General features: G+C 46.0%; 1 protein-coding gene across 1 annotated transcript; it reads right to left on the bottom strand.

Moving 5' to 3' along the window:
* Positions 1–204: 204 nt before the first annotated feature.
* Positions 205–22,151, bottom strand: MIX23 (mitochondrial matrix import factor 23). The gene is made up of 5 exons (XM_040334916.1): positions 21,921–22,151; positions 9,343–9,468; positions 7,376–7,522; positions 2,814–2,873; positions 205–475 (listed from the first exon to the last, which is right to left on the bottom strand). The coding sequence occupies exons 1-5, from the start codon at positions 22,071–22,073 to the stop codon at positions 425–427; spliced, it is 537 nt and encodes a 178-aa protein (XP_040190850.1). The 5' UTR covers positions 22,074–22,151; the 3' UTR covers positions 205–424.
* Between the last annotated feature and the right edge of the window lie 3,377 nt (positions 22,152–25,528).

Here is a 25,528-nt window from a genome sequence, read left to right as displayed (position 1 = left end):
ATGGTGGGATCCCCTCATAATGGGCACAGCGGGTGTACAGACCCGGGAACTCAGCACAGGGATGGCGGGAACTCCTCATAATGGGCACAGCGGGTGTACAGACCCGGGAACTCAATGCCAATCGTCATTCCTGGATCCAGTCCGGTGAATGATAACTGAACACACATGACACGGCTGTCCGGAGGGGATAAATCACAGGCACACTTTCCTTTGAAAATTATATTTAATGGCTATAAAACATTGTCACATAGAATTTAATACAAAATGGCAGAAGGTATCCGTCCGCACAGCCCGATCCTAGAAGTGAGATGTCCAATCACAGACAGAAGAAATCCGATTCCATGTCATGATCCGCTTCACCGGAATCCTCCACCTGTCCAATCAGAGTGCAGAGCTTCCAGGAGGATGGAACGTTTCCCCCGAGTCACTGGTCCTTCGGAGGTTTGTAGTGTAGCCGGCATCGCTCATTGAATATCTGAAAGATGGAAGAAGACGTTTAACCACTTCCTGACCGCCGCATGTATATGTACGTCGGCAGAATGGCACGTACAGGCATATGGGCGTACAGGTACGTCCCCGCCTTTCCGCAGATCGGGACCCCCCCCCCCCCCCCCGCGCGCTACATGCGGCGGTCGGATTCCCGCGGGGAGCGATCCGGGACGAGGGCGCGGCTATTCGTTTATAGCCGCTCCGTCGCGATCGCTCCCCGGAGCTGAAGAACGGGGAGAGCCGTGTGTAAACACGGCTTCCCCGTGCTTCACTGTGGCGGCTGCATCGATCGAGTGATCCCTTTTATAGGGAGACTCGATCGATGACGTCAGACCTACAGCCACACCCCCCTACAGTTGTAAACACACACTAGGTGAACCCTAACTCCTACAGCGCCCCCTGTGGTTAACTCCCAAACTGCAACTGTCATTTTCACAATAAACAATGCAATTTAAATGCATTTTTTGCTGTGAAAATGACAATGGTCCCAAAAATGTGTCAAAATTGTCCGATGTGTCCGCCATAATGTCGCAGTCACGAAAAAAAAAAAAAAAAAAAAAATCGCTGATCGCCGACATTAGTAGTAAAAAAATAAAATAAAACTATCCCCTATTTTGTAAACACTATAAATTTTGCGCAAACCAATCGATAAACGCTTATTGCGATTTTTTTTACCAAAAATATGTAGAAGAATACGGATCGGCCTAAACTGAGGAAAAAAAAAGTTATATATATTTTTGAGGGATATTTATTACAGCAAAAAGTAAAAAATATTGCATTTTTTTAAAAATTGTCGCTCTATTTTTGTTTATAGCGCAAAAAATAAAAAACCGCAGAGGTGATCAAATACCACCAAAAGAAAGCTCTATTGTGGGGGAAAAAAGGACGCCAATTTTGTTTGGGAGCCACGTCCCACGACCGCGCAATTGTCTGTTAAAGCGACGCAGTGCCGAATTGTAAAAACCCCTTTGGGCATTTAGCAGCATATTGGTCCGGGGCTTAAGTGGTTAAAGTGTAACTCCGCCCACCGAGTACAATGATTCCAGCAATACAATGCAGCTGGGACAGAAGGCAGGAGGTGCATGAAAGGGAAACTGTCCGGGCTGCCATGTCTGATTTATTCTAAAGGCTCATGGCTCCAGTACTGACCTGGAGAAAAGTACAGGAAGTGAGTGGGGAGCTCAGACGCTAATGGCTGCACGCTTGCTCCAGATCAGTCATGCAAACAGACTCCGCCCACCCAGAAAATTTCCAAATGTTACCCTCAGAAATTCCCCTTTAACCACTCGCCGGCCACCACCTGTAGATATACGTCGGCAGAATGGCACACCGCTGCGCAATGCTTTGAATTTGTCCCGTGTCACAGAGCTGCAGAACGGGGAGATGCCTGTGTAAACAAGGAATTTCCCTTTTCTGCCTAGTGACAGGACACTGATCTACTGCTCCCTGTCATCAGGGGCAGTGATCAATGTTGTGTCACACGTAGCCCATCCCCCCCACACAGTTAGAATCACTCCCTAGGACACACATAACCCCCCTTCCTCGCCCCCTAGTGGTTAACCCCTTCCCTGCCAGTGTCATTTATACCGTAATCAGTGCATTTAAATAGCACTGATTGCTGTATAAAGGTGAATGGTCCCAAAATAGCGTCAAAAGTGTCCGCTGCAATGTCACAGTCACGATAAAAAATAAAAAAAAACGCTGATCGCCGCCATTGCTAATAGAATAAATTATAATAATAATAATAAATGACATAAAACTGTCCCCTATTTTGTAAACGCTATGGGCCAGATCCACAGACGAAGTACGCTGGCGTATCTACTGATACGCCGGCGTACTTTCAAATTTCCCGCGTCGTATCTTTAGTTTGAATCCTCAAACCAAGATACGACGGCTTCTGCGTAAGATACGACAGGCGTACGGCTTTGTACGCCTTCGGATCTAAGATGCAATACTTCGGCGTCCGCTGGGTGGTGTTCACGTCGTTTTCCGCGTCGGGTATGCAAATTAGCGATTTACGGCGATCCACGAACCTACGCGCGGCCGTCGCATTTTCGAACGCCGTCCGTAGTCTGCTTTTTCCGGCGTATAGTTAAAGCTGGTATTTTTCGGCGTATACATAGAATTGCCATGTTAAGTATGGCCGTCGTTCCCGCGTCCAAATTTGAAATAATGGAAAAAAACTCCGGATCCACACTTGTTGTTCTGGGTCAGGGACTGAGGACACCGGGGTCAGCATGACAGCCAGGCAAGTTAGCATTTTCAGGAGGAGAGGTGACACTGGCACCCTGCATACTTCTCTCACCAGAGACAGGGCACCTTACCTTCCAACTTCTATCATTCACGACTTCTTCTACGTTCAGCTCAGACTGCAGCAGCTTCAACTGGAAGACAAAAAGGAGAGAGTGTGAGAGAGGAGAGGAGAGGGCGCCCCATGGTGGAGAACAATGTGCATTACAGGACACTGTAAGAGTGTGAGAATGGAGGGGGGCCCCCCCTGGTGGAGGACAATGTGAACTACATACAGGACACTAAGATTTAGTAGGAGTGTGCGAGTAGAGGGTTCCCCCTGGTGGAACACAATGAGAATTACATCCAGTAGGAGAGTGCATTAGGAGAGGGGTCCCCCTACTGGAGGACAATGTGCATTACAGGACACTAATAGATTCAGTAGGAGAGTGTCAGTGGGGGGGACCCCGCTCCCAACACAATGTGCATTACAGGACACCAATAGCAGGGCAGCCATCACAAATTTTGGGGCCCCTTACACAGCTTTAGGCAGGGCCCCCCCTGGAGCAGAGAACCAGGGGGGAGGGTGCTGATGAAAAAAACAAGTGTAATCTCTTCTCTACTGACGCGAGAAAATAAGCAGGGGGGGGGGGGGGGACCATCGGGCCCCTTACAGGTGTCATGCAAAAAAAAAAAAACGGGAGAGGGGCCAGCCGGGCCCCTTGCAGGTGTAATGCCTGTACCCCCCTGATGGCAGCCCTGACTGATAGATTTAGTAGGAGTGTGTGTGAGGAGAGGGGTCCCCCTACTGGAGAACAATGTGCATTACAGGACACGAATAGATTCAGTAGGAGAGTGTGGGAGGAGAGGGCTCCCCCTACTGGAGAACAATGTGTGAATTACAGAACACTCTCCTCCTGAATCTAGTGACGTCCTGTAATGCACATTGTCCTCCAGCAGGTGGTGCCCTCTTTTCAGACTCTCTCCTCTTGGTTTTATTAGTGTCCTCTAATTCTTATTGTTTTCCACTTGGAGGGGAGTTGTCTCTTCTCCTACTGTCTCTCACTTTCTTACAGCAGAAGTGACCTCTCCTCACACACTCTCCTCCTGAATCTATGTGTCCTGTAGTGCACATTGTCCTCCAGCAGGGGGACCCCTCTCCTCACACACTCTCCTACTGAATCTATTAGTGTCCTGTAATGCACATTGTCCTCCAGCAGGGGGACCCCTCTCCTTACACACTCTCCTACTGAATCCATTAGTGTCCTGTAATGCCCATTGTCCTCCTACAATGTGCATTACAGAACACTAATATATTCAGTAGTAGTGTGTAAGGAGAGGGGTCCCCCTGCTGGAGGACAATGGGCCTTACAGGACACTAATAGGAGAGTGTGTGAGAGGGGTCCCCCTGCTGGAGGACAAATGTGTATTACAGGACACTAATAGATTCAGTAGAAGAGTGTGTGAGGAGAGGGTCCCCCTGCTGGAGGACAATGTGCATTACAGGACACTAATAGGTTCAGTAGGAGAGTGTGTGAGGAAAGGTCACTTCTGCTGTAAGAAAGTGAGAGACAGTGGGAGAAGAGACCCAACCTCCACCCCAGCGGAAAACATTAAGAATTAGAGGACACTAATAAAACCAAGGATGAGAGAGCCTGAAAAGATGGCACCACCTGCTGGAGGACAATGTGCATTACAGAACACTAACAGATTCAGTAGGAGAGTGTGTGATGAGAGGGGTCCCCTTGCTGGAGGACAATGTTAAAGCGGAGGTTCACCCAAATAACTATTTATATCAGACCATCTTCTTTATACTTCTAACATGTACAGTCCACATTTTATTTTTTTAGGCTGTACATACCTTCTAATCTTTGTTTCAAATCTGGCTTCCGGTTACTTCTCCCCGCGGGAGTAGGCGTTTTTATTCTGAGGAGGAATGTCCTCTGGGAGGTCGGCCAGATGATTGACGTACTTTCAGAAAAAGTTCCCCCCGGCGGATAAGGCCCCACCCCCCATATTGCGTAGGCACGTCACGAGTCACAGCGTTTCCGAAAGAAGCCGAACATGAAGAAGCTCTATATGCCGCCTGCGCAGTCAGCTCTACACGGCTCCTAGTCGGTGCGCAGGCGCCGTATAGAGCCGACTCGCATCTCTGCATGTTCGGCTTCTTTCAGAAACGCTGTGACTTGTGAAGTGCCTACGCAATACGGGGGGGGGGGGCCTTATCCGCCGGGGGGAACTTTTTCTGAAAAGACGTCAATCATCTGGGTGACCTCCCAGAGGACATTCCTCCTCAGCTTGGAAACGCCTACTCCCGCGGGGAGAAGTACCCGGAAGCCGGATTGCAAATATAGATTAGAAGGTATGTACAGCATAAGAAAAATAAATAAAAATGCGGATTGTACATGTTCGAAGTATAAAGAAGTTGGTCTGATATAAATGTTATTTGGGTGAACCTCTGCTTTAATTACAGAACACTAATAGATTCAATAGGAGAGTGTGTGAGAGGAGTCCCCCTACTGGAGGACAATGTGCATTACAGAGCACTAAAAGATTCAGTAGGAGAGTGTGTGAGGAAAGGTCACTTCTGCTGTAAGAAAGTGAGAGACACAGTAGGAGAAGAGACCCAACCTCCACCCCAGTGGAAAACAATAAGAATTACAGGACACTAATAAAACCAAGAGGAGAGAGTCTGAAAAGATGGCACCACCTGCTGGAGGACAATGTGCATTACAGGACACTAATATATTCAGTAGGAGTGTGTGAGGAGAGGGGGCCCCCTACTGGAAGACAATGGGCATTACAGGACACTAATAGATTAAGTAGGAGAGGGGGCCCCCTACTGGAGGACAATGGGCATTACAGGACACTAATAGGAGAGTGTGTGAGGAAAGGGGTCCCCCTACTGGAGAATAATGTGCATTACAGGACACTAATAGATTCAGCAGGAGAGTGTGTGAGGAGAGGGGTCCCCCTGGTGGAACATAATGAGAATTACATCCAGGAGGAGAGTGTGTGTGAGGAGAGGGTCCCCCTGCTGGAGGACAATGTGCATTACAGTATGTGTAAAGGGGGGAACTAATGCGTAAAACCAAACTAACCATGGGCAACTCAACTATGTATACTAAAATATATTAAAATCTAAAAGCAGCAGCCACTACCAAAACAGTGCTCACGCACAAAATGTCATATGTAAAGCGGGGAGTGTAATGGCGCTTGCCAGTGGGAAGCTAAATTATAGTACGTAAATATCAAATATCGCACAGCAACGTATGGATAATGATCAATAAATTCAATAAAACTGTGTTCCACTCCTAGTTTCCTTGAAGACCCCTCACAACATCCACAACTAGGATGTGAAGGGTAGGAACAGTGAGAATAATGAAATAAAATAAAGATTACAATGACATACTAAAAATCATTGAATAATGTGAAAAACAATTGCAATATTAATAGACTCCAGAACCGTTACCAAAATAGGCAAAAATATTAGTGCTGTGACCAATGATGAAGATCCAAAAAAAAAAAAAAAACACAAAGTGAAGATACTTTGATTGTGTTTAAAAAGAGAAAAATATATAAATATAGAAAAAATGTGCACCAAAAAATGTGTGCAAGGTGAAACAGATAAATAGTGTTCAAGCATAAATAAATAAATAAATAGTTCAAGTTCATAAACTGTTTAAAGTGTTCAATAAATAAATAGTTCAAGTTCATAAAGTGTTTAAAGTGAATTCCAACGCTGGATGGAATATTCCAAACGTGCAAAATAGTGTAAAGTTGATAAGGTGCTTAATTCCAGAATTTCCCAAAGGTGCAATATTGTTTAAACAGAAGATGCTGCACTCCACCGCACGATCCTCCAGTGTAGCTGTGCAGACACAAGATATGGAAAATGCTAGCCTCTCACCTCAGAATAAATCAAAACAAGCCTGTTTAATATGGATGAAGCCCAGCAGCACACACTCTCAATCCAGGAAAGCTCAGGTTGCTCCGATCCTCCAATCACAGGTTCATCCAGACCACTCTCAAATGAAAGCAAAAGGCATGCTCCATAGTGCAGTAAATCAGATGCAATTTAATGAATAAAAATAGTAGCACTCACATTTAAAATGGCTGTGAACAGCATGCAAATAGTTCCAGTGAATGTTATAGATGGGTAGCAGATCTCTGCTCTCGGCCGCGAGCGGAGATGACGTCACCAACGGCACTTCTCCTTCACCTGACAGCTGTCCCCAGCACAGGTTTCCAGTCGTCGTCCCCCCCCCCGACTTCTGATCCACTGGCAATGAACAGTCCCATCAGCTTCAGGGCAGTCAGAGGATGTAGCCTCTGCTTTTTTTTCGAAGGAAATCAAAATCCACCCATCACGAGGTGAAAAAATAAATAAATAAAAAGGCAACCGAGTATGTTACACGGAGCACAGAGTAATCTAAACAGGATACGGATCGTATTTGTATCTATTTTAGTGCCGTGTCTTTTCCTTATTCTCGAAGAGGAACACCTGACACCAAATATGGAGATTTGTATTTCCATATGAATGGCCCCCCAGCTGCGCAGAGTACAATGTACACAGAGATGATGACAGGCGGTAATGTACCCAGCGTAGTGATAAAAGGCGACCACCGCCGAGCTCCCCCTCCCCCGCCTCTCTCACCTTCGTCTGCTCTTTCCTGAGCTGTTTAACTAGCGGTAGATTGTCGGAGTCCTTCCTCCTCGACTCCTGCAGTCGGTTCACATTGCTGGAGGACTGAGTGATACAATTCTTTATGGCTTTCTCCCGGGAGACGTGAGCTTCCCGCAACTAGGAGGAGAAGGAGAGAGAATGGAAAGCATTATTAAAACCCTTTCACGCCGAGCGTACGCATATATGCCTCCTCGGCTTTTGGGGATACCATTGTTTAGAGCCGGCGATTGGCTTTCCAGACATACCGTGTTTAATGGGGTATAGCGCGCTCCCGCGTATAGCGCGCACCCCTAAAGTTGCAGCGGATTCCTGTGGAAAAAAGTTTTTTTGTACTTAGTTTTGGTGTCTTGTGCGGCGTCCATCGGCGGCCTCGTCGGGTCCGGCGTCCGTCTGCGGCTTCGGGTGTCCTCTTCGTCGGGTCCGGCGTCCTTCTGCGGCGTCCTCGCGTCCTCCCCGCTCGTTTCCAGCGCCGAGTTTGAATACTGCGCCGACATATACAGAGCACAGTACACTCGTGTATTTCGGGCAGGCTCGGCAACTCTCGCACTGACGTCCAGGACGTGAGCGCGGAAGGAGCCGAGACTGCCCGACTATACCCGAGTGTACTACGCTCGGTATATGTGGGCGCAGTATTCAAACTCGGCGTGGGAAAGTGGGTATCGGCGTATACCGCGCACCCACGATTTTGCCCTGATTTTCAGGGCAAAAAAGTGCGCGGTATACGCCGATAAATACCGCTCTGACCGGGCCTCCTGTCCCACTGGGAGACCCGATCCTCGATCCGGCGCTTCCAGTGTCCAGGCGCAAACTGAAACTGAGCCATAAACGGCTTTGATTCAGTCTCCGCAATGTAAACACGGCGTCACTTCCGGGTTTCTCGGCTGTCAATGGCGCCAGATTTAAGAAAAAGTACACAGTATTCAGAATCGCTATTTTCGGCGATCTGAATACTTTGAAGTGCAAAGGAGGGATCGGGGGTCTTTTAGACAATTAAAAAAAAAAAAAAAAAAAAAAAAAATTTATATATATATATATATATATATATATATATATATATATATATATATATATATATATATATATATATATATATATATATATATATATATATATATATATATATATATATATATATATATATATATATATATATATATATATATATATATATATATATATATATATATATATATATATATATATATATATATATATATATATATATATATATATATATATATATATATATATATATATATATATATATATATATATATATATATATATATATATATATATATATATATATATATATATATATATATATATATATATATATATATATATATATATATATATCAATAAGCGCATATTGATTGATTTGCACAAAAGTTATAGCGTCTACAAAATAAGGTATAGATTTATGGCATTTTTATTAATATTTTTTTTTTTTTTACTAGTAATGGCGGAAATTTTTATCATGACTGTGACATTATGGCGGACACATCAGACACTTTTGACACTAGTTTGGGACCATCGTCATTTTTACAGCGATCAGTGCTATAAATAGCCACTGATTACTGTATAAAATGATACTGGCAGGGAAGGGGTTAACCACTAGGGGGTAAGCGTGTCCGAGGGAGTGATGGGCTGACACGACACCGATCACTGCTCCCGAGGACAGGGAGGAGTAGATCAGTGTCCTGTCACTAGGCAGAACAGGGAAATGCCTTGTTTACATGGGCATCTCTGTCATGTTCACAGGACACCGGCGAACATTGAGTTTGTGGGACCCGTGGTCACGCTCCCGCGGCTTGCGCCCGCACGGCGGCAAATTCAAAGGGACGTACAGGTAAGCCAAGAAGACTATTTTCCAAATCAGATGACGATTCTCCGCAGCTGTAGAGTCATCCCGGCCTCTGTTCTCTCTCACTTACAGATTCGTAGAGCTGTTTGCAGGTCTGGCCGGCGTCGATCTTTCCAGCGAAGGAGATGGTGGGGATGGTCGTGTTCAGTTCATAAACGATGCGATCATCGATCGTCCTCATCGTCCGGATGATTTCCTGTACAGAGGACACAACAAGGAAGGAGGGTCACATGACACGGATAATACACAGTGACATTTATAGAAACTGGAACACCACAGGACTGATCAGTCCCATTAATAAATCACAGAGAACACTGAGCCAGTCACATGAGTCTCTGTACCAGAGGAGCTTACACTCTAATGTCCCCCCCCCACAGTCACACACTATTAGTATTATACATTTATATATCTCTGTCATATACCGCAGCGCTGTACCGAGATCACTGAGCCAGTCACATGAGTCTCTGTACCAGAGGAGCTTACACTCTAATGTCCCCCCCCCACAGTCACACACTATTAGTATTATACATTTATATATCTCTGTCATATACCGCAGCGCTGTACCGAGATCACTGAGCCAGTCACATGAGTCTCTGTACCAGAGGAGCTTACACTCTAATGCTGCCCCCCCCCCACAGTCACACTTCTATTGCTTAAGACCCGGACTCTAACCAGAGACCCAACATGCAGACGCAAACCAGTTTGACCAGTGCGGGGGCTGCATTCAGAGGTTGTGGTTCTTCCAGGTCTGCTGACCACGCCTTTCATGTATTTTTTTTTTTTTTAAAGTTTAAATCAATATTTTTTGCTATTTTTTGCTCGAAAATTACTTAGAAACCCCAAAACATTTTATTAGATATTTTAGCAGAGACCCCCCCGAGAATAAAATGGCAATGGTTGCAACATTTAATGTTACACTGTATTTGCACAGCGGTCCTTCAAACAATTTATTTTCTTGGGGAAAATTTAATTTAATACTATTATATTATATACAAAAAAAAAAAAATACAATATAGTGAATTCAAAAAATAAAATATATATAAATATTATTTTTATTTTTTTAATTCACTATATTGTATTTTTTTTGTATATAATATTAATTTATTTTCTTGGGAAAAATGTAATATTATATACAAAAAAAAATACAATATAGTGAATTCAAAAAATAAAAATAATATTATATATATATATATATATATATATATATATATAGTATTTTTTATATACAATATATCCAAAAAAAAAAAATATATATATATATATATATATATATATATATATATATATATATATATATATATATATATATATATATATATATATATATATATATATATATATATATATTAGGGCTGTGCAAATTAACTTATAATTAATCGATTAATCTTTAATTTTTTTGATCAATCAGAAGCCAAGAGGAAGAAGATTAGGCAGGCACAAAAACAAATATTACTAGAAGAAATTCAGGCCCTTGAACGGAAACATAAAGAACTACAGGAAGAGCAGGTTCTAAGGGTATTAACTAGAAAGAGAGAAGATCTCCGTGACCTACTGGAACAGGAAACGAAATGGATATTTAATAAAATGAACAACAAATTTTATGCCCTGGGTAATAAACCGGGGAGATTGCTAGCAAGGACCATAAAACCGAGAAACGCACAGACCCCTATCCTGAAAATAAAAGACAGAAACGGAGATATGAGACACTCCACCAGGGAGATAAGTAAAATATTCTATGAATATTACCAAACTTTATATAATGTAAACAAAGGGCAAGGGGAAATAGCAGTCCAGAATAAAAGGGAAAAAATTAAACAATATTTAGAAAAGGTCAAGACCCCGGACCTGGCTGAGGAGGTTATAAACAATTTAGAGAAAGAAATAACAAAAGAGGAAATAAGCCAAACGATCAGGAACCTTAAAATGGGAAAGAGCCCTGGCCCTGATGGGTATACGTCACTATATTATAAGAGATTTGGGGAGACACTAGGGCCATTTTTTCAGAAATATATGAATTCTATAGGGGAGGGTCTGGTAATTCGGAAGGAGGCTCTGAATGCCCACATAACTCTGATAGGGAAGGAGGATAAGGACCCATCCTTATGTGCCAGCTATAGGCCCATATCTTTGATAAATGTGGATATAAAAATCTACTCAAAAATCCTTGGAGAGAATAAGACCGCTCCTGGCTGGTTTGCTAGAAAATGACCAAGCAGGGTTTGTTCCCGGGAGAGAAACGAGAGAAAATATCCTAAGGGTAATATTTTTGATACAGAAAGCTAAAAAGAATAAAGAACCAGTAGTATTCCTGTCATTAGATGCCGAAAAGGCGTTTGACAGGCTGGACTGGGAATTTATGCTAGCAAATCTGTCCCATATAGGATTTGGCCCGAGCATGCTTAGGTGGATAGGGGCTCTGTACTCAAACCCCACGGCACAGGTGAGGGTGAATGGAACCCTGTCGGATAGTTTCCCACTTTTTAATGGGACCCGGCAGGGTTGCCCGCTATCGCCCCTCTTATTCGTTTTATCCTTAGAGCCGCTACTAGAAACAATACGGATGAACCAGGAAATAGAAGGGATAAAACTAGAGAGAAGGGAGCACAAGATATCTGCATTCGCGGACGACATGATGCTTTATGTACCTAATCCTAGGGTGACATTACCTAGGATAATGTCAGAATATGAACGGAGATAATGAGCATATCTTTAAGTCCACAAGAGTGCAGGGAACTTGAGGCCCTATATCCATTTAAATGGAAGCAGAGGAGGATGAAATATCTGGGTATTTTCTTATCTAGCACAGAAAGATACCTCTATGAAGATAACTATATACTAATATTGAACAAAGTAAAATCAGAAGTAAAAGGATATAGTATAGAAAGAGTATCATGGTGGGGAAGGATTAATACTATAAAGATGATGATTCTGCCCAAAGTTTTATATATTTTCCAAACACTCCCGATAAAAATTCCGGAAATATTTTTTAAAGTCCTGGAAAGGATAATAAGAGGTTTCATATGGAAGGGGAAAAAGTCTCGTATAGCGGCAGAGACCCTGATTAGATGTAAAGAGGAAGGAGGAATACAGCTGCCGGACTTCAAAAGGTATTATGAGGCGGCCATATTAAGGAGGATCATAGACTGGGGGCAGGGTGAGGGAGGCCGTAAAAAAAAGTGGGTGGAAGTTGAAGAAAGCTTAAGTAAGAAAGATCTGGGAAATATAATATGGGTACCGAAGCAATATAGAGGTCTGCCCAGTGATACTCCTGTAATAACAAAAGAAACTTTCAGAATATGGGACAAGGTCTGTAGGATTAAAAAATGGCTTTTTAATAGTCCGCTGCTGCCACTCACGGGTACAGATTTCTTCCCACCTGGTAAGGGAGGAGGGATGTACCTGAGGTGGGCGACCTCGGACACTTTGAAATTGAAGGATGTAATAAAGGGTAATGAATTATGTACGGTGGTTGAACTTCAAGAAAGATATGGACTGTCCCCAGGAGACGGGTGGAGGCACAGACAAGTTCAACACTTTGTAAACACTTTGCCAAAACCCCTGAGAGCTATGAATGAACTAAATCAATGGGAAAAATATATGACCCAAGGAGGACTGGGAAGGCAGGGAATATCAAGTGTTTACAAGGTGTTGAAAACCAAGATAGAACTGGGTGGATTGAATATGATAGAAAACTGGGAAAGAGAACTGGACCAAACCATATCTAATAAAAAGAAGAGACAGGTTTTTGACTATGTCCATACTACATCGATGGATGCAAAAGTAAAAGAAACCAATTATAAATTACTCACTAGATGGTATTATGTCCCAGTGAAATTACACAGAATGGATAGTGAGGCCTCCCCCCTATGCAGGAGAGAGTGTGGGATGGAGGGAACCCATGCTCACATATGGTGGCAGTGTCCCTTGATACAGGTATACTGGAGGGAGATATTGGTGTTGATTAAAAAAATAAGCGAATTTGAGATAAAATATGATCCCTGGGAATGTCTGTTTCATGTTACGAGCCTATCCAGGAAAAAGTATAGAGGGTTCCGTTCTTATTGAACGGAGCCAAGGCACTAATACCTAGGAATTGGAGGAAAAAAGAAGTGCGCTCGATAGGAGAATGGCTCCAGGAAATCGATAAAATTAGAATGATGGAGGAATTGTGGTCCTTTCAGGTTGAATCCAGGCCGAGATATGAGACGACCTGGAAGGGATGGAGGGAATACAGGGGGTTGGGAGGCGACGGGGTGGGCGAGGAATAGAGGGGGAGGGTGGTCGGGACTTATGTGCCCTCCCGTCCCCGTCTCCCCCCCTTTTTTTTTTCTCATTTGTACTATACACAATAAGGGGAATTATTCTCCCCATAATAATCTCTCCTTTCTTTCACTCTTTATAATATAGGGGACAATGTTCCCCTTCTTACTCATCTTTTTATTCTATAGGTTTTTTATTTTTTATCTCTTGTGTCGGTGAGGTGGGTTTTTGCACGTTAATATTATTAAAATAATAATAATAATATTTGCACAATAGGGGTGTTTTTCCCCCTTATATTAAACCTCTTGATTTTTTTTTCCCTCCTTTTTTGGTTAGGGATATGATAGCACTTTATAACGTTAGTAATAATAATATTATACACAACAGGGGTGAATCTTCACCCGATATTTATTCGTTTTTTTTTTTTTTTTCCTTCACAATGTAGGGAACCTGATTATCCCTCTATTTTAAACCTTGTAAACACACAATAGGGGGATTTATCCCCCCCCCCCCCCCCCGGGAATAATCGTTTGGCTTTTTCACTTAATCTTTCTGTTTATTTTTATTTATTTATTTATTTATTTAAAATAATAATATATGCACAATAGGGGTGATCTCCCCCCATGTATTAAATTTTTCGATCTTATATATATATTTTTTTTTTTTTTTTTCTTCTCTTTTTTCACAAGGTAGGGAATTTGGCCTTCCCTCTTTTTACACTTTGTAAATACACAATAGGGAGAATTTATTACCCCTGGATTAAGTTTTTTTTTTTTTTTTTATTTATTTATTTTTCTTTTTCTCTTTCACAAGGTAGGGAATTTGGCCTTCCCTCTTTTTACACTATGTAAATACACAATAGGGAGAATTTATTACTCCTGGATTAAAAATTTTTTTTTTTTGTGTGTGTGTCTCTTTTTCTTCTCTCCTCCTCTTTCCTCTCGTCTTGTACCCTCAGTCTTAACCCTGCCCCGTCGCCTCCATCCCCCACCGCTAGGGGGGTCTGAGTTCTGTCTCCAGGCCCCCCCCCCAGGGAGATTAAATCTTAAAGGGAAAATTAGATATGGGGCAAGTTTGAAGTGAGTAATCCTGTAGCACTAGTGACAGACGAAGTCTTCTCCTCTTTCTTATTTTTTTTTTTTCTCTCTTTTCTTTATGGTATAAGAGGTACCTATTGAGACCATTATGTTGTAAGTCTGTATGTTGATTTTATGTGTATTTATTGTTCTGTTTGGAAAAAAATCAATAAAAGAAATTTTGATAGAATCAAAATCTTTTTGATCGATTAAAATTGTTTTGATTGGTACTCACCTCTCCGCCGGCTTCCAGGCCTTCAGGGAGTTCCGTCGGAGATCCGGTGACGTCACGGACACCGGCGGGGCTTGCTGTGCCCATCTGAAGGTCTCCTTTGCTCCGCCTTCATATCTGCATGTCGGCGGGACCTTCCTATCTGCCACACACAAGGGCTGTTACACTTCCCTCTATCACTTCCCTCTATCACCCTGGGATTCTACAGCCATCCACTGGGAGTTGTGATAGTTCCCTTCATGGGACATCTACATGCCGACGGACTGATGTTAACCCCTCCTCATCTGGATTCAGCAGTGGTATCGTTGTACACATTTTTATACCAGTATCATACTTAGCTACATGTTTTTGTGACTTCTTTTGCTCCCGTTTGGTATTACTCGCACCATTTTTACAGTTTATGTAGCTACATCGATTTTATCTCCAGTACATTATTTATTTTGTTACCTATTTGAAGATTATAAAAGTTTTAATGCTATTCCCATCGAGCGCTGCCTTTGTGTGTTTTTGTATCCTGCTATCCATATTTCCAGTGGTTGGTAGCTGCACTGGGTATCAGCCTGCAAGGAGATCAGCTAAAAGTAGTTTGATCTGTATGTGCGTTATGATTAATCGAAATTAGTCGATTAATCGATTAAAAAAAAAAAAAAAAAAAAAAACACGATTAATCAAACAAACATTTTGATCAGTAACAGCCCTATTAAATACATTTTTTTGGGGGGTGTATATTTTTAATTGTTTTTGTAAAATATGAAAAAGGCATGTTGGTTTGATTTGGGGCTGCAACTAACGGTTATTTTCATAATCGATAGCCTTAAAAAAAATAAAATAAACATTTTTGGGCCAATTTGTTGTTGGGCAGATTACAAAACACAAATTGCCCCAAAAACACATGACACGCTTTTCTGCAGCTTCTCCATTGAAGTATATTGAACCAAAAAAAACAAAAAGGCACCGTTTTGCGTTAAAAACTCCTCGCCCTTTCCAAATACGCAGCAGCTGAAATAAAATCATGGATGTGAACGAGTCCCATAGGAAAACATGTAAATGAACTGTAGTGTGTTACTGCAAAAAGCACCAAAAACAGAGGTGTGACCCCGGCGTGAGATGTTTAGTAACATAATGGGAATTAAAAAAACAAAAAAAAGTACAAAAAGAGCAAATAATCGCTACTGTAAGGGGGTCAGTTTTTTTACTGTGGGACAGTGAATGTAATATTTACAGTAGCGATTTGCTTTTTTGTATTATAAAGGGCTAATTTTAGTTGTTTTAACTAGGGTTGTCCTGATACCATTTTTTTAGGACTGAGTACAAGTACCGATACTTTTTTTTTTATGTACTCGCCGATACCGAAACTTATTTTTTTTTAAATGTGTCCCCAAATGCAGCCATGTCCCCCCACATTTTGCAGCCGTGTCCCCCCACATATATCCAGCCGTGTCCCCCCCACATATATCCAGCCGTGTCCCCCCACATATATCCAGCCGTGTCCCCCCACATATATCCAGCCGTGTCCCCCCACATATATCCAGCCGTGTCCCCCCACATATATCCAGCCGTGTCCCCCCACATATATCCAGCCGTGTCCCCCCACATATATCCAGCCGTGTCCCCCCACATATATCCAGCCGTGCCCCCCCACATATATCCAGCCGTGTCCCCCCACATATATCCAGCCGTGTCCCCCCACATATATCCAGCCGTGTCCCCCCACATATATCCAGCCGTGTCCCCCCACATATATCCAGCCGTGTCCCCCCACATATATCCAGCCGTGTCCCCCCACATATATCCAGCCATGTCCCCCCACATATATCCAGCCGTGTCCCCTCACATATATCCAGCCGTGTCCCCCCACATATATCCAGCCGTGTCCCCCCACATATATCCAGCCATGTCCCCCCACATATATCCAGCCATGTCCCCCCACATATATCCAGCCATGTCCCCCCACATATATCCAGCCATGTCCCCCCACATATATCCAGCCATGTCCCCCCACATATATCCAGCCATGTCCCCCATACCTAGATGATGCCGCCGCCGCTGCCGCGTTAATCAGCGTGCGGGGAACATTACAGCTTTCGTTTGAATAGCTGTGTTCCCCGCCACGCCGCGTATAGACACTCCCCCTTGCTCGGGATTGGACAGATCACCCGTCCAATCCCAAGCAAGGGGAAGTGTCTATACGCGGCGCGTCGGGGAACACAGCTATTCAAACGAAAGCTGTAATGTTCCCCGCACGCAGATGAACGCGGCAGCCGCGGCTTTGCGGTATGCGGCGGGGGGGGGGACGACAAGTATTCGGCCAGGCATCGGGGGCATTTGCGGGAGTACAAGTACTCCCGCAAATAGTCGGTATCGGTCCCGATACCGGCATCGGGACAACCCTAGTTTTAACCCCCATTATGTTACTGGCCGATTAATCGATTGTAAAAATTGTAATCGATTAATTTCATAATCGATTAGTTGTTTCGGCCCTAGTTTGATTTTAAAACTACTTCACTATATTATAATACTCTAATGACATAAAGTTGTCAGATGATATAATACTTGGATGGATATGATGCAATAGAAGTTTAATAGTCTGGAATAAAACACAGCACATTGGCATTTATCCCTTTCTTCTTTTTGTTTTGGTAAAAAAAATAGTTTGAGTCGTTTCTTTTTCTTTCTGTAAGAGCTAAAATGCCAGAGTGTGTGTCTATTTATTTTATTTATTAAATGACTAATATATATATATATATATATATATATACACACACACACACACACACACACACACACACACACACACACATACACACACACACATACACACACACAGCAATAAAAAAAAAGTCATTAAATAAATAAAAAAATTATAAAATAAATAGATGCCTAACATGTGAGGCTTTTAAATTACATACGCTCGTGGAATGGTGACAAACAACGATACTTAAAAAATCTCCATAGATGACACTTTTCAAATATTTAACAGGTGACCCTTTTGGAGTTACAGAGGAGGTCTAGCGCTAGAATTATTGCTCTCACTCTAACGATCGCCGCGATACCTCACATGTGTGGTTTGAACACCGTTTACATATGCTTGTGTGACTTGCGTATGCGTTCACTTCTGCACATGAGCACGATGGGGAGTTTTCCATTTTTTTTTTCACTTTTTATTTTTAACCTTCTCTTTAATTATTTTTATTTACTTTATTTTTATTTTATTAATTTTTTACATTTTTTTTTTTTTTTTTTTTACTTTTTTACTTTATTTTTATTTTATTACTTTTTTACTTTATTTTTATTTTATTACTTTTTTACTTTATTTTTCTAGTCACTTTTATTCTGATTACAAGAAATATAAAACAGGGCATGACAGGTCCTCTTTATGGAGAAATCTGAGGTCTAGAATTCCTCACATCTTTCCTCTAGGCTGGAAATCTTGAGATTTAAAAAAAAAAAATTAAAAAAAAAAAAAAAAAAAGTATCGATCTCAGGCTTTCCAAAAAAAAAAAAAAAAGGGAATTTTTCCAAGGGTCATAGAGATGGCCGAGGACCATCTGGTCTTGGGTCAGCTCTATGATAAAACCACCACCACATGACGAGTTCTTTCTCCGGCTCCCCAATCGTACGGGCGAGACGGGAGAAGCACCGGAGGGGACGTCCCCCCTAAAAAGCCGCTATGATTTGCTTTTACATTGCAGGGAATCGGCAGCCGATGCCTGAAGCTGCACCCGTCATCCAGATATCTTCACTTCCAGGACCTCGTATGATGTCCTACGGGCGGGAAGTGGTTAAAACGGCTCTAAAAAGAGACCCTGGGTGCCGCCATCTTGGATGTGATGTCAGCAGACTGATCGCCATCACTTAGGTCACACTCTATAGCAGTGATGGGGAACCTTGGCACCCCCAGATGTTTTGGAACTACATTTCCCATGATGCTCCACTACAGTGCAAGAGTGCATGAGCATCATGGGAAATGTAGTTCCAAAACACCTGAGGTGCGCAGGTTCCCCATCACACTCTGTAGTATTCCCCTTCACTCCTCCCCTGGGTGCAACATACAAGGCAATGCAGTAAGGTGAGGGGGGGGTGGAGGAGCTGGCCCAGCACAGGCAGTGATTAGACACTCCCAGAAGAGGAGACCTGCAAGAAGGGAAGGGGGGGGGGCTGTGCTAGGGAACCGACTCTTCCTGGGAGCAGTCCATCTTCCTCGTATCTTCAGAAGCACATTACAAGAGAGTGAAAAAACGATCAAAGAGAAAAAAACATTGCGGAGAGTGGATTCTCCTGTGCTTTTACCTGCTTGGACCAGGGGAGTCTGGGAATACGCTGTGTGAGAGCCGATTGGAGGAAATGCACACATCCCCCTCCTCCACATAGGCAGAGGAACAAATAAACATGCAGAGCTGTACTGTGAATAGACAAGCTCTCTGCTTATCTGCCTCTAAGCTCCTCCCCCCCCCCAACACAAATTTCCATCAGTGCCTCCATATCAGTACAGCCTCCTCATCTGTGCCAATAGTACCTCCTCCTCAGCATTCATCAGTCCCTCATCAGTACCGCCTCATCAGCATTCATCAGTCCCTCCTCCTCAGTGCCCATCAGTACCGCATCAGCATTCATCAGTCCCTCTTTCTCAAAAACGCCTCATAAGTGCCCATCAGTCCCTCCTCATCAGCATCCATCAGTCCCTCCTCATCAGTGCCCATCAATCCCTCCTCCTTAGTGCCCATCAGTACCGCCTCATCAGCATCCATCAGTCCCTCCTCCTCAGAGCAAATCAATCCCTCCTCCTCAGTACCACCTCATCAGTCCCTCCTCATCCGTGCCCATCAGTCCCTCCTCATCAGCATCCATCAGTCCCTCCTCATCAGCATCCATCAGTCCCTCCTCCTCAGCATCCATCAGTCCCTCCTCCTCAGCATCCATCAGTCCCTCCTCCTCAGCATCCATCAGTCCCTCCTCCTCAGAACCACCTCATCCGTCCCCATCAGTCAATCCTCATCCGTGCCCATCAGTCCCTCCTCAGCATCCATCAGTCCCTCCTCCTTAGTGCAAATCAATCCCTCCTCCTAAGAACCACCTCATCAGTGCCCACTGCCCATCAGTACCACCTCATCATCAGTGCCACCTCATCAGCATCCATCAATCCCTTCTCCTTAGAACCACCTCATCCGTGCCAATCATTTCCTCCTCCTCCGTGCCAATCAGTCCCTCCTCATCCGTGCCAATCAGTCCCTCCTCATCCGTGCCAATCAGTCCCTCCTCATCCGTGCCACCTCATCAGCCCCTCCTCCTCCGTGCCAATTAATCCCTCCTCCTCAGTACCCATCAGTCCCTCCCTCATCCGTGCCTCCTCCTCGGTGCCCATCATTCCCTCCTCCTCAGTGCCCATCAGTCCCTCCTCATCCGTGCCTCCTCAGTGCCCATCATTCCCTCCTCCTCAGTGCCCATCATTCCCTCCTCCTCAGTGCCGCCCCATCAGTGAAGGAGAAAAACTACTTATTTGCTAAATAAGGGCTCAGTATTGAAGCAGGTAATGACTTTCAGGAGGTAGAATATATGAATGGGATCTACACCAGGGGAGCCGACACTTTCAATGTGTCAGTGGGAGGGGCTTCCGATTGTGCGGCACTGCGATTGGCAGCATGGCTCTGACATCATCAGGAGCCCCTCCTACCGGCTCCCGATTGCCAGTACAGTCGGTGACAGCGCAGTCTCAGTTCTGGGGGGGGGGTGTTAACTTCTACCCACCCCTCCCCCACATATAGCGGTTAACCCTTTGTATGACTGAACATCTGAACATTGTGACCTGTGGCCCCAAGACATTACATACATTACCCCCCCCCCCCCCAGGAATGTAATAAAGTGTTGTCAGTCCAGTCATTCTGGGAGTTGTAGTGCCCCCTGAATGAGGAGGATATTAGGGGCCCTGTGTGAGGTTGGAGGGCCCCCTGTGTGAGGTTGGGGGGGGGGCCTGATGCTTTGTTGTGAGGGGTTGGGGCGCCCTGTGTGGGGTTGGGGGGCCCTGATTCTGTGTTGTGAGGGGTTGGGGGCCCCTGTGTGGGGTTGGGGGCTCCTGTGTGGGGTTGGGGGGGCCCTGATGCTGTGTTGTGATGGGTTGGGGCCCCTGATGCTGTGTTGTGATGGGTTGGGGCCCCTGATGCTGTGTTGTGAGGGGTTGAGGGCCCCTGTGTGGGGTTGAGGGGAACCCTGATGCTGTGCTGTGAGGGGTTGGGGCCCCAGTTCCTGTGTTGTCAGTGGTTGGGGGGCCCCTGTGTAAGCTTTGGGATCCCAGTTGCTGTGATGTGAGGGTTGGGAGCCCCAGTTGCTGTGTTGTCAGTGGTTGGGGGCCCCTGTGTAAGCTTGGGGGGCCCCAGTTGCTGTGTTGGGAGTGGTTGGGGGCCCCTGTGTAAGCTTGGGGGGCCCCAGTTGCTGTGTTGGGAGTGGTTGGGGGGGCCCTGTGTAAGCTTGGGGGGCCCCAGTTGCTGTGTTGTGAGGGGTTGGGGGCCCCTGTGTAAGCTTGGGGGCCCCAGTTGCTGTGTTGTGAGGGGTTGGGGACCCTGTGTATGCTTGGGGGGCCCCAGTTGCTGTGTTGTGAGGGGTTGGGGGCCCCTGTGTAAGCTTGGGGGCCCCAGTTGCTGTGTTGTGAGGGGTTGGGGGCCCCTGTGTAAGCTTGGGGGCCCCAGTTGCTGTGTTGTGAGGGGTTGGGGACCCTGTGTATGCTTGGGGGGCCCCAGTTGCTGTGTTGTGAGGGGTTGGGGACCCTGTGTATGCTTGGGGGCCCCAGTTGCTGTGCTGTGAGGGGTTGGGGCCCCCTGTGTGAGGGTTGGGAGCCCCAGTTCCTGTGTTGTCAGTGGTTGGGGGCCCTGTGTAAGCTTGGGGGGCCCCCAGTTGCTGTGTTGTGAGGGGTTGGAGCCCCTGTGTAAGCGTGGGGCCCCCAGTTGCTGTGCTGTCAGGTGGTGAGTACAGAGGGCAGCAGGTTGGAGGTCACTGTATGGAGGGAATTGATTGGTCAGTCCGGCCCGGTGTGTATATAAGAACTCCCCCTCCCCCCCTCACCGCCCACCTACCGGCTCCCCCACTCACCTGAAACTCCGTGAAATCCTCACAGCTCACCTCCTCACTGGGCGCCGCCATATTGGGAAAGCCAAAGGGAGGACCCCGCCGTCCCTGACCTCTGACCTCCTCCTGGGGTGTCCCCGGCAATGCCTGAGCCGAATTATTTCTGTCCGACCACATTACACCTCAACATCATATGACTACGAGTTGGCTCTTTTGACAGAACATCTGGTCACGTCATCCCGGAAAAATCATTCAACTGTCTCTTCAGGACGTCTATCAGGTTCACCTAAAAACGTCCCCAGAAATGTGTGTGGAGGCGGCCATTTTTTCGGAGCCTGCCCGTAACAGAAGCATGGCTGTATCTACAACATTATGGAGGCCTCAATGGAGACAATTTACTCCGCTACGTGCGGGCCGCCAGGCGAGGTTCCTATTGGTGGAATCCTTCCAGCGACTTTATTTAATTGGGTGGCTCCGTGATTGGTGGAGACAGGACTCCTAATTCCGTTTAATTTGTTGACAGAACACGTGCCTCGTCTGCCCATTGGCTGCTCTCGTTGAGGCGGGGCTAGCGCGCAGAGCTCGTCTCATTGGCTGGCAGCGGTGGTTTGAGGTCACTTCAGTCTGCGGGTTGACATCGGAGATCTGACACTCGTCTGAAGATGCTGCGAGCGGCGCTGGGGCGGAGCGGCCTGCGCTTATTGGCTGGTGAGGGGGGTTATGTGAGCTGAGGGCTGGAGGGCCACACGGTGCAGTGACAGCTTGTGACCACTGGGGGCGCTGTGACTCACTCCCACAAGGTGCAATGACAGCCTGTGACCATGGGGGGCACTATGACCCAGTGCCACAGTGTACCGACCACGTGTAAACCATTGCCACACAGTGCAATGACTACCTGTGACCACTAGCGGCGCTGTGACCCATTGCCACATAGTACAGTGACAACCTGTGACCACAGGGGGCGCTGTGACCCATTATCCACACAGGGCAGTGACAACCTGTGACCACTGGGGGCGCTGTGACTCACTGTCACACAGTGCAATGACAACTTGTGACCACTGGGGGGTGCTGTGACTCACTGTCACACAGTGCAATGACAACCTGTGACCACTGGGGGGTGCTGTGACTCACTGTCACACAGTGCAATGACAACCTGTGGCCACTGGGGGTGCTGTGACTCACTGTCACACAGTGCAATGACAACCTGGGGGTGCTGTTACTCACTGCCACACGGTGCAATGACAGCATGTGACCAATGGGGGTGCTGTGACTCACTGCCACACAGTGCAATGACAACCTGTGACCACTGGGGGCCCTGTGACCCGTTGCCACACAGTGCAATGACAACCTGTGAGGACTGGGGGTGCTGTGACTCACTGTCACACAGTGCAATGACAACCTGTGACTACTGGGGGCGCTGTGACCCGTTGCCACACAGTGCAATGACAACTTGTGACCACTGGGGGACCTGTAACTCACTGTCACACAGTGCAATGACAACCCGTGAGGACTGGGGGTGCTGTGACTCCTTGCCACACAGTGCACTGACAACCTGTGACCACTGGGGGTGCTGTAAACCATTATTCACACAGGGCTGTGACCACTGGGGGCTCTGTAGCCCATTGCTGCACAGTTAAATGACAACCTATGACCCTGTGCCACAGTGTACTGACCACATGTAAACCATTGGCGCACTGTGCAATGACTACCTGTGGCCACTAGGGGCGCCTTGACCCATTGCGACACAGTGTAGTGAAAACCTGGGGGCACTGTGACCCATTGCCATATAGTATGACTACCTGTGACCACTGGGGGGGGGTGTGAACCATTGCCACACAGTGCAATGACAACCTGTGACTACTGGGGGCGCTGTAGCCCATTGCCACACAATGCAATGACAACCTCTGACCATAGGGGGGGGCACTATGACCCAGTGCACTGTAAACCATTGCCACACATTATAGTAACAACCTATAATCACAGGGGGCGCTGTGACCCATTGCCACACTGTGCAGTGACAACCTGTGACCACTGGGCGTGCTGTGATCCATTGCCATATAGTGCGGTGACTACTGGGGGGCACTGTGACCCATTGCAACACAGTTTAGGGATGTTTTGTGCCCAATGGGGGGCTTAGACCCATTGCTGCACAGTTCAATGACAACCTGTGACCATGGGGGGGCACTATGACCCAGTGCCACAGTGTACTGATTACATATACACCATTGCCAGTGCAATGACTACCTGTGACCACTGGGGGGGGGCGCTGTGACCCATTGCAGCATTGTGCAATGACTGCCTGCCTGACCTCTAGTGGCACCTTGACCTATTGCCACACAGTGGAGTGAAAACCTGTGACCACTGGGGGCACTGTGACCAATTGCCATATAGTACAATGACTACCTGTGACCACTGGGGGAGGGGGGGGGGTATGTGACCCATTGCCACACTGTGCAGTGACAACCTGTGACACAGTGCACTGACCGCATGTAAACCATTGCCACACAGTATAGTAACGGCCTATAATCACTGGGGGGTGCTGTAAACCATTGCCACACTGTGCGGTGACAACCTGTGACCACTGGATGTGCTGTGACTACTGGGGGGGGGCGGGCACTGTGACCCATTGCAACACAGTTCAGGGACGTTTTGTGCCCAATGAGGGGTCTGTGACCCATTGCCACACAGTGCAGTAACAACCTACAACCACTGGGGGTGATGTGACTCATTGCCACACAATGCAGTAACAACCTGTGACCACTGGGGGCGCTGTGACACATTGCCACACAGTGTAGGAACAAGCTAGAATCACTGGGGGTGATGTGACCCATTGCCACACAGTGCAATGACAACCTGTGACCACTGGGGGTGCTGTGACACATTGCCACACAGTGCAATGACAACCTGTGACCACTGAGGGTGCTGTGACACATTGCCACACAGTGTAGGAACAAGCTAGAATCACTGGGGGTGATGTGACCCATTGCCACACAGTGCAATGACAACCTGTGACCACTGGGGGTGCTGTGACACATTGCCACACAGTGCAATGACAACCTGTGACCACTGGGGGTGCTGTGACACATTGCCACACAGTGTAGGGACAACCTATAATCACTGGGGGTGATGTGACCCATTGCCACACAGTGCAATGACAACCTGTGACCACTAGGGGTCCGTGACTTGCTGCCACACAATGCAGTAACAACCTGTGACCACTGGGGGCGCTGTGACCCTTTGACACACAGTGCAGTGACCACACCACATGTGGCCCATTGCAGCACAGTGTAGGGGCAACATATGACCAGTGGGGGGCGCTGTGACCTATTGCCACGTTTTCGCATTATATTCCTGCTGAGAAGTCCTGCACAGTGATTGGGCTTTACTTCTTTTACTAAGGAAGCCAGCAGGTCAGACTGCCAATCACAGCCCTTTCCTTATATAATCTGCAGTGATATACAGACAGCCACTAGAGGGGGCAGCTCTATGTGAAATACGGTACAGCAGTGATATACAGACAGCCACTAGAGGGGGCAGCTCTATGTGAAATATGGTACAGCAGTGATATACAGACAGCCACTAGAGGGAGCAGCTCTATGTGAAATATGGTACAGCGGTGATATACAGACGGC

Source organism: Rana temporaria, unplaced genomic scaffold (assembly GCF_905171775.1).
Source record: "Rana temporaria unplaced genomic scaffold, aRanTem1.1, whole genome shotgun sequence".
Taxonomy (NCBI): domain Eukaryota; kingdom Metazoa; phylum Chordata; class Amphibia; order Anura; family Ranidae; genus Rana; species Rana temporaria.
Note: the sequence above shows the minus strand (reverse complement) of the source record. Positions and strands in the feature narration are given on the sequence as shown.